Source organism: Pipistrellus kuhlii, unplaced genomic scaffold, assembly GCF_014108245.1.
Source record: "Pipistrellus kuhlii isolate mPipKuh1 unplaced genomic scaffold, mPipKuh1.p scaffold_m20_p_4, whole genome shotgun sequence".
Lineage (NCBI taxonomy): Eukaryota > Metazoa > Chordata > Mammalia > Chiroptera > Vespertilionidae > Pipistrellus > Pipistrellus kuhlii.
The window spans coordinates 88558027-88573221 of record NW_023425540.1 but is presented as its reverse complement, the minus strand read 5'-3'; the positions used below and the strand labels follow the sequence as shown (position 1 = coordinate 88573221).

General features: G+C 45.5%; 1 protein-coding gene and 1 pseudogene across 11 annotated transcripts in view; one reads left to right on the top strand and one right to left on the bottom strand.

Moving 5' to 3' along the window:
- UBN1 (ubinuclein 1) overlaps positions 1-15181 on the top strand; it is a 40992-nt gene extending 25811 nt beyond the window's left edge. For 8 of the 11 annotated variants that reach the window (XM_036409029.2, XM_036409028.2, XM_045571321.1 and 5 more), the window contains 7 exons: positions 5759-5809; positions 5908-5950; positions 7297-8514; positions 10005-10248; positions 10524-10613; positions 12664-12683; positions 13053-15181. In XM_036409029.2, coding sequence (XP_036264922.1) covers positions 5759-5809; positions 5908-5950; positions 7297-8514; positions 10005-10248; positions 10524-10613; positions 12664-12683; positions 13053-13130 — 1744 coding nt within the window. In that variant the 3' untranslated portion in view covers positions 13131-15181. The remainder of the gene's footprint in view (positions 1-5758; positions 5810-5907; positions 5951-7296; positions 8515-10004; positions 10249-10523; positions 10614-12663; positions 12684-13052) is intronic. The other 3 variants (XM_036409031.2, XM_036409030.2, XM_036409033.2) reach the window with 3 other exon arrangements.
- Positions 3281-4290, bottom strand: LOC118702977 (annotated as a pseudogene).
- Positions 15182-15195: the final 14 nt, after the last annotated feature.

The window sequence follows — 15195 nt, the reverse complement described above, 5'->3', positions numbered from 1 at the left end:
TGTTCTCTGTATTTGTCAGTTTCTATTTTGTTTGTTCATTTCTTTTTCTTGTTCTTTTTTTTTAGATTCCACATATATGTGAAATGATATGGTATATATCTTTCTCTGTCTGTTTTATTTCCTTAAGCATAATACCATGTGGGTCCATCCATGTCACAATGGCAAGATTTCTTTCATTTTTATGGCTGATTAACATTCCATTTTATGTATGAACCACAGCTTCTTTATCCATTTGTCTGTGGATGAACATTTGGATTATTTTCACATCTTGGCCGTTGTAAATAATGCTGTGATGAACACAGAGGAGCATATATCTTTTTGATTTAGTGTTTGGCTATCTTTGGATAAATACCCAGAAGTGAAAATGCTGGGTTATGTGGTAGTTCTATTTTTAATTTTTGAGGAACCTTCTTACTGTTTTCTAATGACTGCACCAATTTAGAATCCCTGAATTCAATTTGCTAATTGGTAAATAAGGCTTCCTTTTTCTCGTTTGCCAACAATCAAGGAGTGAGGATATTTTTCCCATTTATTTAAAAATATATATTTTTTTATTGATTTCAGAGAGGAAGGGGGGAGGGAGGGAGGAAGGGAAGGAGGGAGGGAGAGAGAGAGAGAGAGAGAGAGAGAGATCAGTGATGAGATAGAATCGTTGATAGGTTGCCTCCTGTACACCCTACCTGGGGTTCGAGCCCACAACGTGGGCATATGCCCTGACTGGAAATTGAACTTTGACCTCCTTGTTCATAGGTCGACACTCAACCACTGAGCCATGGCTGCTGGGCTCCATTGATTTTTAGAGTGGAAGAGAGGGAGAAAGGGGAACAAAGAGAGAAATATCTATGTGTAAGAGATACATCTATTGGTTACCTCCAACATGTGCCCCAACCAGGGGCAGATATCAGGCCTGCAACCCAAATATGTGCCCTTGACTGGGAATTGAACCTGCAACCCTTTGGTGTGCAGGCCGATGGTCTTACTACGGAACCATGCTGGCCTAGGGTTCTGTCATTTTCTCAAATAGGTTTTTAATGTCTTATCTTTTTTGTTCTTTAATCCTCACCTAAGGATATTTTTTTCCATTGATTTTTAGAGATAGTGGGAGGTAGAAGGTAGAGAGAGGAAAAGAGGAGGAAAGAAACATCAGTGTGAGAGGAAGATATTGATTGGTTGCCTCCTGCACGTGCTCCTACCAGGGCTGGGGACCTGCAACCAAGCTATGTGTCCTGGACCTGGAATTGAACCCGAAACCCTTCGGTCCAAGGGCTGGCACTCTAACCACTGAGCCAAACCAGTCATGGTAGTTTTCAATTTCTTACTCCTCCTCCTCCTCCCAGCACCCTCTGATGTAAATGTTGGTACTCTTGAAGTTGTCCCAGAAGCTCCTTACACTGTCTTCATAATTTTGGATTCTTTTCTTTTTGCTCTTCTGGTTGGTGTTTTTTTTGCTTCCTCATATCATATTCCAAATCGTTGATTTGATTCTCGGTATCCTCTTACTCTACTGTTGATTCCCTGTAAATTATCCTTCATTTCTGACTGGTTTTTTTTTGTTTTTTTTTATGTTGTTGATGTTCTAAGTTCATTGAAGTTCTCATTAGTTTCTCGAGCATCCTTACAAGTAATGTTTCGAACTCTATCTGGTAGTTTGCTTGTGGAGACCCTTCCATTTCATTTAATTCTTTTTCTGGAGATTTCTTCCGTTCTTTTATTTGTTTGTCTCTGCGTTTTTTGCTTCCCTGTGTTTGTTTCTATGTATTAGAGCTGCTGTCTCCTGGAATTGTAAAGTGGCCCTGTGTAGTAGATGTTCTATAGGGCTTAGTAGCTCAGCCTCTCCGGTCACCTGAGCTGAGTACTCTAGGTGCAATCCTGTGGGCTGTGTGCACAGTCTTGTTGTAGTTGATCCTTGACTGCTGTTGGTGTCACTGGGCGGGATTGACCCCCCAATCCAATTGGCTGTGAAGGCCATCTGTGACGCCAGCGAAAGAGCTGCTGTGCAGGAGATGCCCCGTGGAGCAGGATTAGCTTCACTGAGTCCACCCTTAAGTGTGTCACTTGTGGATGTGGTAGGGTTGTAATCTGGTGTAATCTGTGGGTACAGTGGTTCTGGGGTCCTCCTGGGAACTGGAAAGTCAATACTGCCTGTGCCTTGCCTGGGGCCACTGACAAGAGCTACAAAGCTATCTGCAGATGGTTGCTACTTGTGATGGGCTTGGAGGTGTCCAGGAGATGCCAAGCTGTGAATCAAGGCAGGCTGCTGCTAGTGTTAGGCCAGGGGCCACCTATCGAGAAGTATAAGGTATGCTGAGGCCAGCTCCTGCTTTTTTTTGCAGGCTTTAAAAAAAACAAAATGCATTTGTTGCCGAAACCGGTTTGGCTCAGTGCTAGAGTGTCGGTCTGCGGACTGAAAGGTCCCAGGTTCAATTCCGGTCAAGGGCATGTACCTTGGTTGCGGGCATATCCCTGGTAGGGGGTGTGCAAGAGGCAGCTGGTCAGTGTTTCTCATCGATGTTTCAAGCTCTCTATCTCTCTCCCTTCCTCTCTGTAAAAAATCAATAAAATATATTTAAAAAAACACACAAAAAACCACATTTGTTGCCAGCCACCGTGGCTCAATGGTTGAGCGTTGAATTATGAACCATAAGGTCACAGTTCAATTCCCAGGAATTGGAGCCCAGATTGTGGGGCGCATACGTGAGGCAGCTGATCAATGATTCTCATCATTGATGTTTCTCTCTCTCTCCTCCCTTTCTCTCTGAAATCAACAAAAATATTTTTTTAAAGGAAAGGAACTGGTAATATTTGAACATTTAAAAAAAAATTTTAAACCATACTGTTTGTCATTACCAAAAAGAGACATCTTTAAAACCCCATGCTGCATAGAAAGTGCAGATAGTTCTAGTTATCTGGTCAAGAGACAAAAAGCAAGCACTTAAGGTCTTCAACTTTAATCTTTTGTTCATTCCTTATTACTGGAATTTTTTTTTTTTTTTTTTTTTTAGTATGTGAGTATGTGAGTGTGCATGTATTGGGGGTGGGGACTTGTTTTTTTTTAATATTTATTTTATTGATTGATTTTACACAGAGGAATTGAGAGGAATAGAGAGTTAGAAACATCAATAAGAGAGATACATTGACCAGCTGCCTCTTGCACACCCCCCACTGGGGATGTGCCCACAACCAAGGTACATGCCCTTGACCGGAATCGAACCCGGGACCTTCCAGTCCACAGGCCGATGCTCTATTCACTGAGCCAAACCGGTTTTGGCTATTACTGGAATTTCATTTCATGCATTTCTTCTTGTTGGATGACAGAGAGGGTAAGCCTGCATTTACTCAGCCCTCCCTGCTCAGCCTAGAGAGCAGACAGATTCTCAGCTGGTGGATTGACTGCTTTTGTCTCTTTGCCTTCTTGTGGTTTAGAATTTTCTGGCCATCTGCTTCAGTAATTGAAGTTGTGGCAGTACCAACTTTGAGGTGGCTGCTGACCTTCCTTGATTTTCCTTATCTTCTTCATTGCCATCCTCTCTAAGCTTTCTTTGGCGAGGAGGGACCCTGTGAAATCATGATCTATAGTCCCGATACATAATCTGTGTCACTGGTCTACCTTATTCACCTGCACCTGGTTTTCAGCACCCTCCATTACTTATCCGTGCACAGGAAGGTTGGAATACTGTGGGTGATGCCCAAAGAGTCTCTGCATATAATACAGTGGTAACCATCATCTGGGGTAGGCTGCGTGGGATAGGGCCAGTGCTGTTGGGCCTGGCCTTCAGGAGCTCTCTCCTATCCCTCATTCTTTTCCCCACTTTCACTATTCTGGTAATTGCATGGAGGACCCCTGCGATGTGGATAGCGTCTGTAATGGTTATGGTCTGCTGCATATTTACTGCCTTACTGGAAATCCACCAAGGCATTTTGCTGCCTCTATAATCTTTTCTCCTTCAACAACATCAAACACCACAGTCTCTCCATATCCTACATTGCAAAGGTACTTCCTGGGGTTCTTCTTTATGGCAACCTTGTATACAATACATCTTCCTTGGGTGTCATTCCTGTTGATGAAATCATATCTGTTTCTTACATTGAACCATTTTACTGATTCTAAAACCTTTGTTGTAATAAGCTTCTTGTCCCCCAGTGATGTGAGGCTGCCCTGGCTGTTGGGCACTGCCTGTGGTGCTAAGCTTGATGTTGGCAGTGCTAGAGGGGGGCAGTGTGCTAGGCTTGGTGTTGGCAGAGCTAGAGGGGGGCAGTGGGGATACTGCTGGTCTTGGCCTCCCTGCTCATGGTTATGGTGATGGTGATTGGGGCTGGCTGCGGCAGCTATGGTTCTCCCAGGGTATGATGATAACTAGCTCTGTGGTGGTGGTGGGGCTGCTCAGGGCTCTCTGGGGTCCACTTTCGACTACCACTTGAACTTGAACTCACTTTTTAAAATTATTATTTATTTACTTATTTTTATCATTGTAGGTAGTCTGTGTACCAACAAGAAGCCTGAAGTGTAGATTTAATGTTTTCTTAAATCTTTTGTCAGCTTTTCCTTGGATATGCATAGTTACTTTCTAATTTTATCCATGTATGCAGTTGTTTTGAATATCCTAGTCTTTAATGTTAAGCTTCTAAAAGGGGAAAATTGAAAAATGGTGTTAAAAAAGGGCACTGGCCCTTTAAATCTCCTAGAAATCACTTGAACCAGAGATGCAGAGTTTCACAATGGTGGGAAGAGAAACAACAATGGCTGCTCTCTATGAACAGAAGGAGCAATCAATAATTAGAGCACATATCCTGAGAGTTGTAGGAGAAGGTCCTTTTGCCCACCTCAGTTCCTGCAAACTACTTTGAGAACAGGTGCACAGCTACCTGCTGTGGGGTTAAGAGTTGGGTAGCTGCTACTGTGCTAAGAGCTGAAATAACCCCACAATTTACCCCCAAGTCTTCCTTTGGAAGCTGCTAGCTTTGATCAGTCTTAAGAGCTCCAAAATAGTTATTTCAGAGAGATTCTGCCAAAGCAGTTGTTGTCCAGGATGGAGAGAGGATTAATTCTAGTGCTTTCTACTCTGCCAACTTTCCAGAATCCTCCCCTGGAGCTTAAGTTCTTGATTGGACCTGATTTTTTGTGGGTTGGGCAAATCATGGAGCCTTTTCTTGTTTCAGTATTCCATCTGTAAATGGGATTGCTCTTCTCTCCTTAGAGATTGGACTTTTGAAGGTATGAAGGGAAGAGCATAAAGATCATTTTGTTGAGTTTCTCTGGAAAGAGACATACTGTGGGTCACTCCACATTTTACTCCTAGAAGAAGACAATGGGCATCAAGGATAGCACTCCTGCCTTCAGGGGAAAGATCACTAAGAGAGGTTTGGATGTAGAATCTTAGCTTTTTTAAAAAAAAAATTAATATGATTTTATTATCTTAGAGAGGGAGAGAGAAAGAGAAACATCAACATTGATCGGCTGCCTCCTGCAAGCCACCCCACTGGAGATTGAACCCGCAACCTGGGCATGTGCCCTGACCAGCAATCAGACTGAGCCACATTGGCCAGGAGAGCCATAGCTTTTTGGTAAACCTTAGATTCTTGCCTTTCAGGTAGCCAGCATATCCACTTTTGATCTTCTCATCAGCAATGAAGTGACTAGTGCTCTGACATTTAATTAGTAATAGTTCCTGAGTACCAGGGATGGTAGGGAGCTCTAGAAACAAGGTCTCTGTTTTCAGGGGGCTTATGCAAACTCCACCCTGTTATCTGTTTGTTTCAGGACTCTGTTTAAGGAGAGCAGACGAGGCCATGGGCACCTGACATCAATCCTGTGAGTGTCTCAGGATTTTCATTTCTCAAGACAACTGCCATTTTTATCTCTTTGGTGGATCTCCTCTAAACCTTTTCTGTGTTCATTCTTTTGTTCAGGGCCAAGAAGAAAGTAATGGCTCCTTCCAAAATCAAGGTGAAGGTGAGTCAGCCTCCTCAGATCATGTACCATCTGTTCTCCTCTCTCTCCAGCTATGCTCATGATACCTTTTGAATAATGATAGCAGCTCATTGAGCTTTGCTGCTCTGGGGAACAACTCTTCAGGATGCTATTCTTGAGATTGTACCAAGAAGCAGGCCAGGTCCACCAGAGGGGCCTTGGGTTGTTGGCAGGGTGGAGACCTGAGCTGGGCACTTAGTACCTTCCATCCTTAGTTCAAGGAAGCAGTACCCACCTGGCCAGTTCCCAAGGTGGTTGTGGGATTAAATGAGGTCTTCCTGACAGCTGTCTGAGGCATGAAAAGCCCCTGCATATGTAAGGGTATTATACCATGATAAAGATCTTTTTATGGAAGAACACACTCCTAGCCAAGTGTGGGTTAGGTTGGAGCTACAACGGAAAGGACAGGTGGCTTTGTTGAGTTTGAGTAGCAAAAATGAAAGGAAGTACAGTGTTTAGAGAATAGAAACTGAAAATTAGCTTAGATGTTACAAAAACCTCTCAATCTAGTATAGGGTGTCGAACTCAATCAGAGAAGGGGCCAAAATCTAAAATCCAGCCTAAATCGCGGGCCGAATGGTTTACTGAACAGTCATAAACTGTCATTGTGATGGAAACGCAGCGGAGTGTAGTGATGACAGCGCGGTGCGGGCCACATTGCAAGGCCTGGCGGGATGGATTTGGCCCGCGGGCCTTGTGTTTGACACATGTGATCTAGTAGGAATTGCTATTTTACTAAAACGTTATCAATTCCTGAGGCTTTATAGTGCCTTTAACTATACCAGAACTATCTGGGAGAATAAGCTATGTACATTGTTTATTTCTAAGTATTTGTTGAGCTTCTGCAATGTCTCAGGCACACTGCATTGAGCACTTAGATAGCTCCCATTTTTATCCCATGAAAGGACTTTTTTTTTGAACCACCTGAGGAGACAGGTGCTAGGAAAAATCAAGGAAGAAAACAAAACTAGTTCAAGGCAGTTTTCATGCCATGCATCCTTTTCTGATTACAGTGAGGAGCATTCTGAGATAGTGTGTGTGCCAGTAGGATCTTTGGTCAAGTCTTGTATTTTTTTCAAAAACAGAGAAAAGAAGCATTTCCCTGTGGGTTCATGTGTACTTATCAACAGAACATGCTTGGGTAAGCCCAGGCCCAGCCAGATGGACGTGTTCACATCTACACAGGCTTGTCAACTGCGCTTGTACCCCTTATTTGTGATTGCATAGAAAGGCCCGATTCTTGGGACCTTGTGGTATTCTCACGTATGCATTCTTACAACAGGACCAGTGTTGGCATTTCTTAACATCAGATTTCTACTTTCCTTTAGGAATCATCTATTAAACCTGATAAAAAGGTTTCCGTCTCATCAGGCCAGATTGGCGGCCCACTGGCTTTGCCTTCAGAACACCCAGGAGGAGGCCTGAACTCTGGAGCTGCAAACAGGGAGCTTTCGTCCCAGGCTTTGGGCAGCCAAATGAACCCTGTTCCTGTCAGCCTGGAGAACTCGTTGGATGGAGACTTGGTCCATAATTCAGCCTCCTCGTTGGAGGCTGTGTCCAAGGAACTGGCTGCGCGGAACAACAGAGCAAGTGGGAGCTCCGAGCTCACACTGCCTGCACCCTCAAAAGTGCCTGCAGAAAAAGTTGCAGGTGTTTTATGTACGGAAGAAAAAAGGAACTTTCCGAAGGCTAGCCCTTCTGCCCCACCACCCTCCAACTCTTTGCAGTCACCCCTCAATTTTCTGGCTGAACAGGCTCTGGCACTAGGGCAGTCCTCTCAGGAGAAAAAACCAGAGAGTTCTGGCTATAAAGAGCTGTCCTGTCAGGTTTCCCTGAGCAAGAGCCTGCCAGAAGGGCACCAGTCCAAAGCGAAACACCATGGTTTGCCACGGACGTCTCATGCACCCCAGACAGCAGCTCCCGTGCCTGGCCCCCAAGTAAAAGTCTTTCATGCAGGCACTCAACAACAAAAGAGTTTCACGCCCCCAGCTCCATTTGTCAGTAAACTCCAAGGCCCAAAGCCTTCTTCCCCACAGTGTCATCGTTCCTTCATGCAGCTTATGAAGACAGCAGCCAAAGGCCAGAGCTTCCATTCCTCCACACCAGCCTCTTCAGGAGGCACGCCAGCCTCCAGCAGTAGTTCTCATAAGACCCCAGCCTTGTCCTCCGCTGCCCTGAGCCATCCAGCAAAACAGCACTCAGCCAGCTCCTCAGGGCCATCTTATAAGAATAGCCCTTTTGCCGGCTCTATCTCCAAACATGGGATTTCTTCTGGCAGCTCTTCTGTAGGAACACCAGTCCAGAGCTCCACTTCCGGGAATCTGCTCCCCGGTGCACAGCCTGCTTCTACAGGACAGCCTGCCAGCCGACCTGTCCCAGGCTCTGCAGTGAAAAAACCATCTGTTTCCCAGAAGCTGACCCTGGTGGCCCCTCCAGGGGGTCCAAGTGGAGATTCTAGTGGTGGGACCCAGGGAGTAGCCAAGTTACTGACCTCCTCCCTGAAGCCCAGTGCAGTTAGCAGCGTGACATCGTCTACCTCCTTGCCAGTGAGTATCCTGGTGCAGCAGCCTCCCTCATGGGTCTTGTGGACAAGCCACCTGCCTTGCCCTGGTCAGATAGAACTGAAACTGGAGGTTGGGTAGGAACAGTAAACCCAGAAATCATAAGGCCTGGCTTCCTGCTTTCCTGTCTTATCTTTTCTGTTGGCATGAATCCCAAGAGAGCCTGAAACTTCTCGGAAGATGAGTGGAGATAAAGGACTGGTCAACACTGTTTGCAGGGAGGCTATGAATCTAGGAGGTGTGGGATGAGCCACAAAACTTTCCTTTCATGGCCTCCTACCTGTCCCATCTCTCCAGACTAGTTAGTGAAATTAATACTACCTATCAGATCGTTAGTTATGTAGAGATGTTCATACAGTAGGAAGATGAGAACCTTCTAAAAGTGATTCTCCCAATTGGGTTTTGAAGGGCTCTGCATGTCAGACAAAGGTGCTCTGATAGAGTGCAGTGAATGGCTGGTGAGGCCTGCCTATAGGAATTAACAAATTGGGTGCTGGTTGGGGAAATGGGAGAGAGTATTTTCCTCCTCCACCCCTCCCCCCAACCCCTGCGACTGTAAAATGACTATTTGGTTGCAAAGAAAAAATTTCAGAAAGATACGTTCTGCCCTAGTTGGTTTGGCTCAATAGATAGAGCGACGGCCTGCAGACTGAAGGGCCCCTCGTTTTATTGCAGCCAAAGGCACATGCCTGGGTTGTCAGCTTGATCCCCAGTAGGGGTTGTGCAGGAGGCAGCCCATCAATGGTTCTCTCTCATCATTGATGTTTCTATCTCCCTCTCCCTTCCTCTCTAAAATCAATAAAATATATATATATTTTAAAAAGTATGTTCAGTGAGGTCTCACCTGCTTCTGCCCTATTTCTATCACCGAACAAGGAAACAATGTCTCTTAGTTTCCAGGATTTTCCCATTTCTTTCTAAAAACAAATATTATTACATACAAATGTGTGTGTGGGTCTTTTGTATATAAAAATACATATATTTGTACTTCCTACATTTGTGGATGTCTATATATAATATTCTTCCCTTTATTGAACAAAGGAGGCATATTTAACATCCTGCTTTTTTTTCTTTTCTTTTTTTAAATATATTTTTATTGATTTCAGAGAGGAAGAGAGATAGAAACATCAGTGATGAGAGAGAATCATCGATTGGCTGCCTCTTGCACGTCTGGGATCACACTGCAACCCGAGCATGTGCCCTTGACTGGAATTGAACCGGGACCCTTTAGTCCTCAGGCCTATCCTCTATCCACTGAGCCAAACTAGCGAGGGCTTAACATCCTGCTTTTTAAAGTGAACACTGTCCTAGGGGGCATATTAGGCCAGTCTAGAGACTCTTCTCTTTGGGGCTACAGACTAGGGTTCCTGCATAAGCAGCAGTCGATGTCCCCACCCTGTGTGTTGACAAGTTTGGTTTGTGAGCAGGCTATGGGCAGGGTGGAGCTCTGATCCTTTTGTGTGTTTCATCCCCAGAAAGGAACGAGTGGGGCTGTGCTACTGACCAGCTCATCGCCCTTAAATCTGCTATCCTCATCCTACAAGACAGGCGGCCCAAAGCTGCCTGGGGCTGTGAACTCAAACTCCCTGGGGATCATCTCTCCGTTTCCTCTCCGTGTACTCTCCTTCAGTGCTGACTCCTCTGCCAAAGCAGGGGTCTCCAAGGATGCCATCGTCACGGGACCCGCCCCTGGGACGTTTCACCATGGCCTCAGCCACAGTAAGTGCTTTTCCCTTTCCTCCCCCATTTGGAGGCACAGAAGGTGCCCCCGGACTTCTTCTGTGTCCAGTGAGTTCTGTTGTGTACTGGGTTCCTGTGTGTGACTGGTGTGTGATGTGGGCAACATTTTCAGGGATCATGCTGAGCCCTTCCACAGGGTGTTTCACCAGAACTGGCCAGTAGGTTGTCTGGGGCTCTGAATCACCAAGCATGCTTTTCTGTTCTTGTCTTCAATGTGTGTGTCTTGTTCTTTTCTCCCCTCCTGTTTCTCTCAGGTCTCCTGGCTGGCTTGCACTCCAGCCCACCCCACACAGCACCTCTCCCACACGCTGCCGTGTCTACCCACGTCCCACAGAATCTCCCAGGTAATTAATTGCCCGGTGGTCAGAGTGCCATGTGCACTGTGTGTCGTTACCCTCTCAACTCAGTAGATGCCATCCGCTACCAAAGATTTCTGTATCTTCACCTTATTATCACTTTGCTGTCTTGGTTTGTCCTTTCAGGCTCTTGTTCTGTGGGTACTCAGAATGGGACAGGTTTCCTCCACTTTGTGATTTCCCCTGGTCCCCTACCACTGGGTCAGCCTTACCCCATGTGATCACAGGGGAAGTCAGGGTTACCTGTGTGCAAGGCAGAGGAATCCCCAATCCTTGGCTAGTTGGAGCACTACAGGCCTTTTTTTTTTTTTTTTTTTTAATATATATTTTATTGATTTTTTTACAGAGAGGAAGAGAGAGGGATAGTTAGAAATATCAATGAGAGAGAATCATTGATCAGCTGTCTCTTGCACGCCCTCTATTGGGGATGTGCCTGCAATCAAGGTACATGCCCTTGACCAGAATCAAACCTGGGACCCAGTCTGCAGGCCAATGCTCTGTCCACTGAGCCAAACTGATTTTGGCACTACAGGCCTTTAAATTCAAGCTGTTACACCTTCCAGGTAGTACCAGCTAATAGAAGGCTCTGTCAATTTAGTTTAAGTGAAAGGGCAAGTCCAAGTAGAAGTGAGAGGTCACAGTGGCAAGGCTTCAGGAGGGACCTTTACCTCTGATGTCAGCATGTATTCAAGAGAGGAGCAGCTGTCAATTCAGTTCAGATGTAAAGGCAGAGAGTTGGGAGTACAACAGGAATTGGGGCAGTGTTCCCTCTTCTGCTTTTCCTCTCCAGAGACCAGTGACTTTCAGAAAGGGGCACTGTATAAGCTCTAGATTTATAGCTGTGAGAAGCTGGCACTTTTATTTTTTTTAATATATATTTTATTGATTTTTTACAGAGAGGAAGGGAGAGAGATAGTTAGAAATGTCAATGAAAGAGAAACATCAACCAGCTGCCTCTTGCACACCCCCTACTGGGGATGTGCCCGCAACCAACATACGTGCCCTTGACCAGAATCGAACCTGGGACCTTTCAGTCCACAGACCGACGCTCTACCGCTGAGCCAAACCGGTTTCGGCAAGCTGGCACTTTTGTCATCAGCAATTGGTCTTACCCTGTGCTAGGACCTGACTCTTAGGTGCAGCTAATGGAATGCTGTTGTAGAGTGTCAGGGATCTTGGTTTTGGCCTAGGCTCTTATTACTCTCTGGAAACGATCAGGGGCCTCATTGAACAGGGAGAGCCATTCTTCAGGAAGCTGAGCCTGGAGCCGCCCTGGCAGACTGATAACTGATGGCAGTAAGATGAGGTTCATTCAGCTGGGCATGCCTGACACCTGCTGTACTGAGACCACTGGGCCTGACATGGCTCAAGTCTGTCCCAGATTTTGCTGTGGGTCCCTAGCCCCTGTGTCCTTAAACTGATGCATTTGTAGTGAATGCCAGCAGCCATCTGGGTACAAGAGTGTACTAGTCTGCAGCTCCAAATCTCCAAGATGGAATTGCTTCTCAAAGAAAAACCTAGAGCTAAGCTTGTATCAGCAGTTATTCTGTTTTCCCCTGGAGAAGCAGTAAAATGTAGTGTAGACTTGCTCCACAAACTGGTGGCTGCCGCAGTAGCTAAGATTATAATATAGGGGTTGCAGGGCTACATGGGTGAGAGCTTGTGGTTTTTCAAAGAGATTGCACTGCCTCTGCTGCTTTCAGGGATGTCACCCTTTTAAACAGAGACAATAATGAAGAGCCTTTGGAAATGTGATATTGGTCTGTGGTATTTTCAACAAAAAAGGGAAAAGTGCTTTCTGGTACCATTTCTTTTCTGTTTTTCCTCTGGGTGTTAAAAGGTTATCAGAAAAGCATCTATGCTAAAAACAGGCTGAGTAGGCTTTTCTTCTCTCCTTTAGACCTTCAGGTTATAGGGTTCTATTGAGTGGTTGTAAATGAGAAGCTGTCTGGACATTTTAATTGTGTGACTTATTTCTGATTAGCTTTTTTCCCTATGTGGACTCAGAATGCTAGTGCCTTTGAACTTGTCTTTATAGAACCTGAGGATCTGTTGATGGTGAGAATGTTGATTGCTCCTTGACTTCAGTGTGACTGTCAAACCCCATCATGGAACCTTTGTGCCATTGCATAGCCAAGAACAGAAGTGGCCCACATTGCATAGTAGAGTTGTTGTCTGTGAACACAGCACTCCATGAGCTGCTGCCTTCATGGTGCTCAGAGGCTGGGCATGATGCAGGCTGCTATAAGTAACACACTGAAATCACCCCTGTCAAGTGTTTGTGACTCGTTTGAGCTTCAGAATACCCAACATACAGAGGCTTTTGCTATTTCAGAAGTGACCTTCATGAGGTTTGGTTACTGCTGCCTGAAGAAAATCAGAGATCCTGAAAGATTTATTATATTGTTTTTGTTCATTCCTTTCCAGATGCTTCTCAGCTTCATGGGAAAGGGGCTGGTGTTCCACGGAAATTGTGACCTCTTCAGAGGAAATACTGGAAGCTGAACTAGTAGGTCTCTGAAAAATCAGATAATACGCTCTTTCTGCTGATTGGTTTTCTTCTGGAGAAGGCGTGAGTGCTAAGTGGAACGTCTCTTGGCACTTGTGACGTGCCTTCACTTGGGAGCAGCCTCGTGCTTCTCCAGAGGTACTGACTGGCCTGGTGATCCGGGCCTCGTGGCTTTGTCGCGGACAATCGTTGGAGGGGCAGCTCTAGGCTGGGAAGTGTACTGGGTCATGTACAGAGCTCTGGTGGCAGGACTGAGCATTGGCACACATGTGTTGTAAGTCTGCCCAACCCCCTGACAGAGTAACTCATGGCACTCCACTGGGCAGGGGCTCCTTTTGGCCACACTAGGGTCTCTGAATGGTCATGGTGTCTATCCCATCCTCAGGCTGTGTGCTCAATGGACAGAAACCCAGGCTAATGCTGTAGTTGGGAGCCTTATTTTGTCTCGCTGAAAAATACTCAGAACAGCTAGTGTGTGCTCATCACAGGGGCCAGTTTATCCTCTAAACATGACAATGAAGCTCTTTTAGAGAAAGTCCTTTGTAAATTCAACAATTGTAATAGGATTTTTAAAGACACTTTTTGGCTCAGTTTTCATCATTACCATCAATGCATTAGATAGAGTGGGACTGTTCTTCACATGTCATATTTTCACACGTCATATGGAAGACATAATCCCAGTGCCTTTATGGTGGAGCAGAATTAGACACACGTCCATTAGGCCCTCTGTGTGGATCTCAGATGAAGACCTTTTAAAAAGATGACTGTCTACTTAAGATGTAGCCAGTTTTATTTGAGGTTTTTTTAATCATTGCACATCATAATCTGTGCTGCCCTGACTTAAAGGTCATCTGGGTCCTCAAATCCCAGGTCCCAATTCAGCCAGGGCCTCCATTTTGTTTTTTTCAGAGTTCATACATGTGGACTGCAGAGCCCCAAAGGCCTTTGATGGCAAGGATGTGAGAGGTTCCAAATTACAGATAGACATTCCAGCTTATTTAGAAATCATTCTCAGGCAGAGCTGCAGGGGTGGGCCTTTGTGAAGTGTCTACTGTACAGACAGGCCTTGAAGCCCTAGGGCTCTGCAGGCAGTGGGGCTATGCCTGACTTAAGGGTGACGCACCACTGAGCTTGGAGAGTGCATCAGAGTCAGACTTAAGACGATTAGCCCCAGAGCTCCCAAGTCATTATGCTGTTCCCATTGAACCACTGGCTGCTTCGTGAGGAGTTTTAAGTCACTTGCCTGTCCTGTGAAGTCTCTGCCACAGGCATGTCTCAACTGACTGCTCCAGCTAAGTGATTTCAAATATTTAGAGTAAATATAGCCTCCTCAGAATGCAGACCGATGTGGAGACACAGGCAGCTCTTTTGGTTCCTGGCACCCAGGGTCCAGTGCTTAGTAACTCATGCTTTATGCTGAGATTTGGTGTCCAAGGAGCAAGGCCTCTGCTCTGACTTTTTACATAAGAACCAACACATGTTTCACATGGGGCTACATGGATTTCTTACCCCTTTTATTATATATATATTTTGCAACTCGGATTTCCAGTTTGTTTACAGAATAGTCTTAGGAAGTAGCAAAAGAGCCAAAGAAGAGATTTGTATTGCTGAGCTCAGAGCTGTGCAGAGACTGCCCATGAGCTCCTTTTCTGCCCGAGACATCCGGTTCCCCTGCAGTGCCCCCTCAGCCCCACATACTATTGAGTGTGCAGCTGGAGCAGAATACCCTCATTTGTAGGAATCTAGTGATGCCTCTTGCCTCAGGGAAACGTTTCTTTGATGGGGAGATTTTTTTCTTGTTTATGCTTTATTTGTGGTAATGAAAGAGTGAATGACTTAAAACAGCCATGGCAAGGCAAATCTACAGGCAGAGCGGGCTCCGGGCCTGGGGGCTGCGGGGCTGCAGGGCTTTCCTTGGTGCGGCCGTTTCTTAAGTGTGAAAGGGGCTGTGGCTTTGGTGCAGCCACTAGGTTGGTATTAGGGGGTGGTGTGGAAATTGTTAATCTTGTATAAAGCAACTTAATAAATTGTTTCAAGGTTTCCAATACATTGTTTCTCATT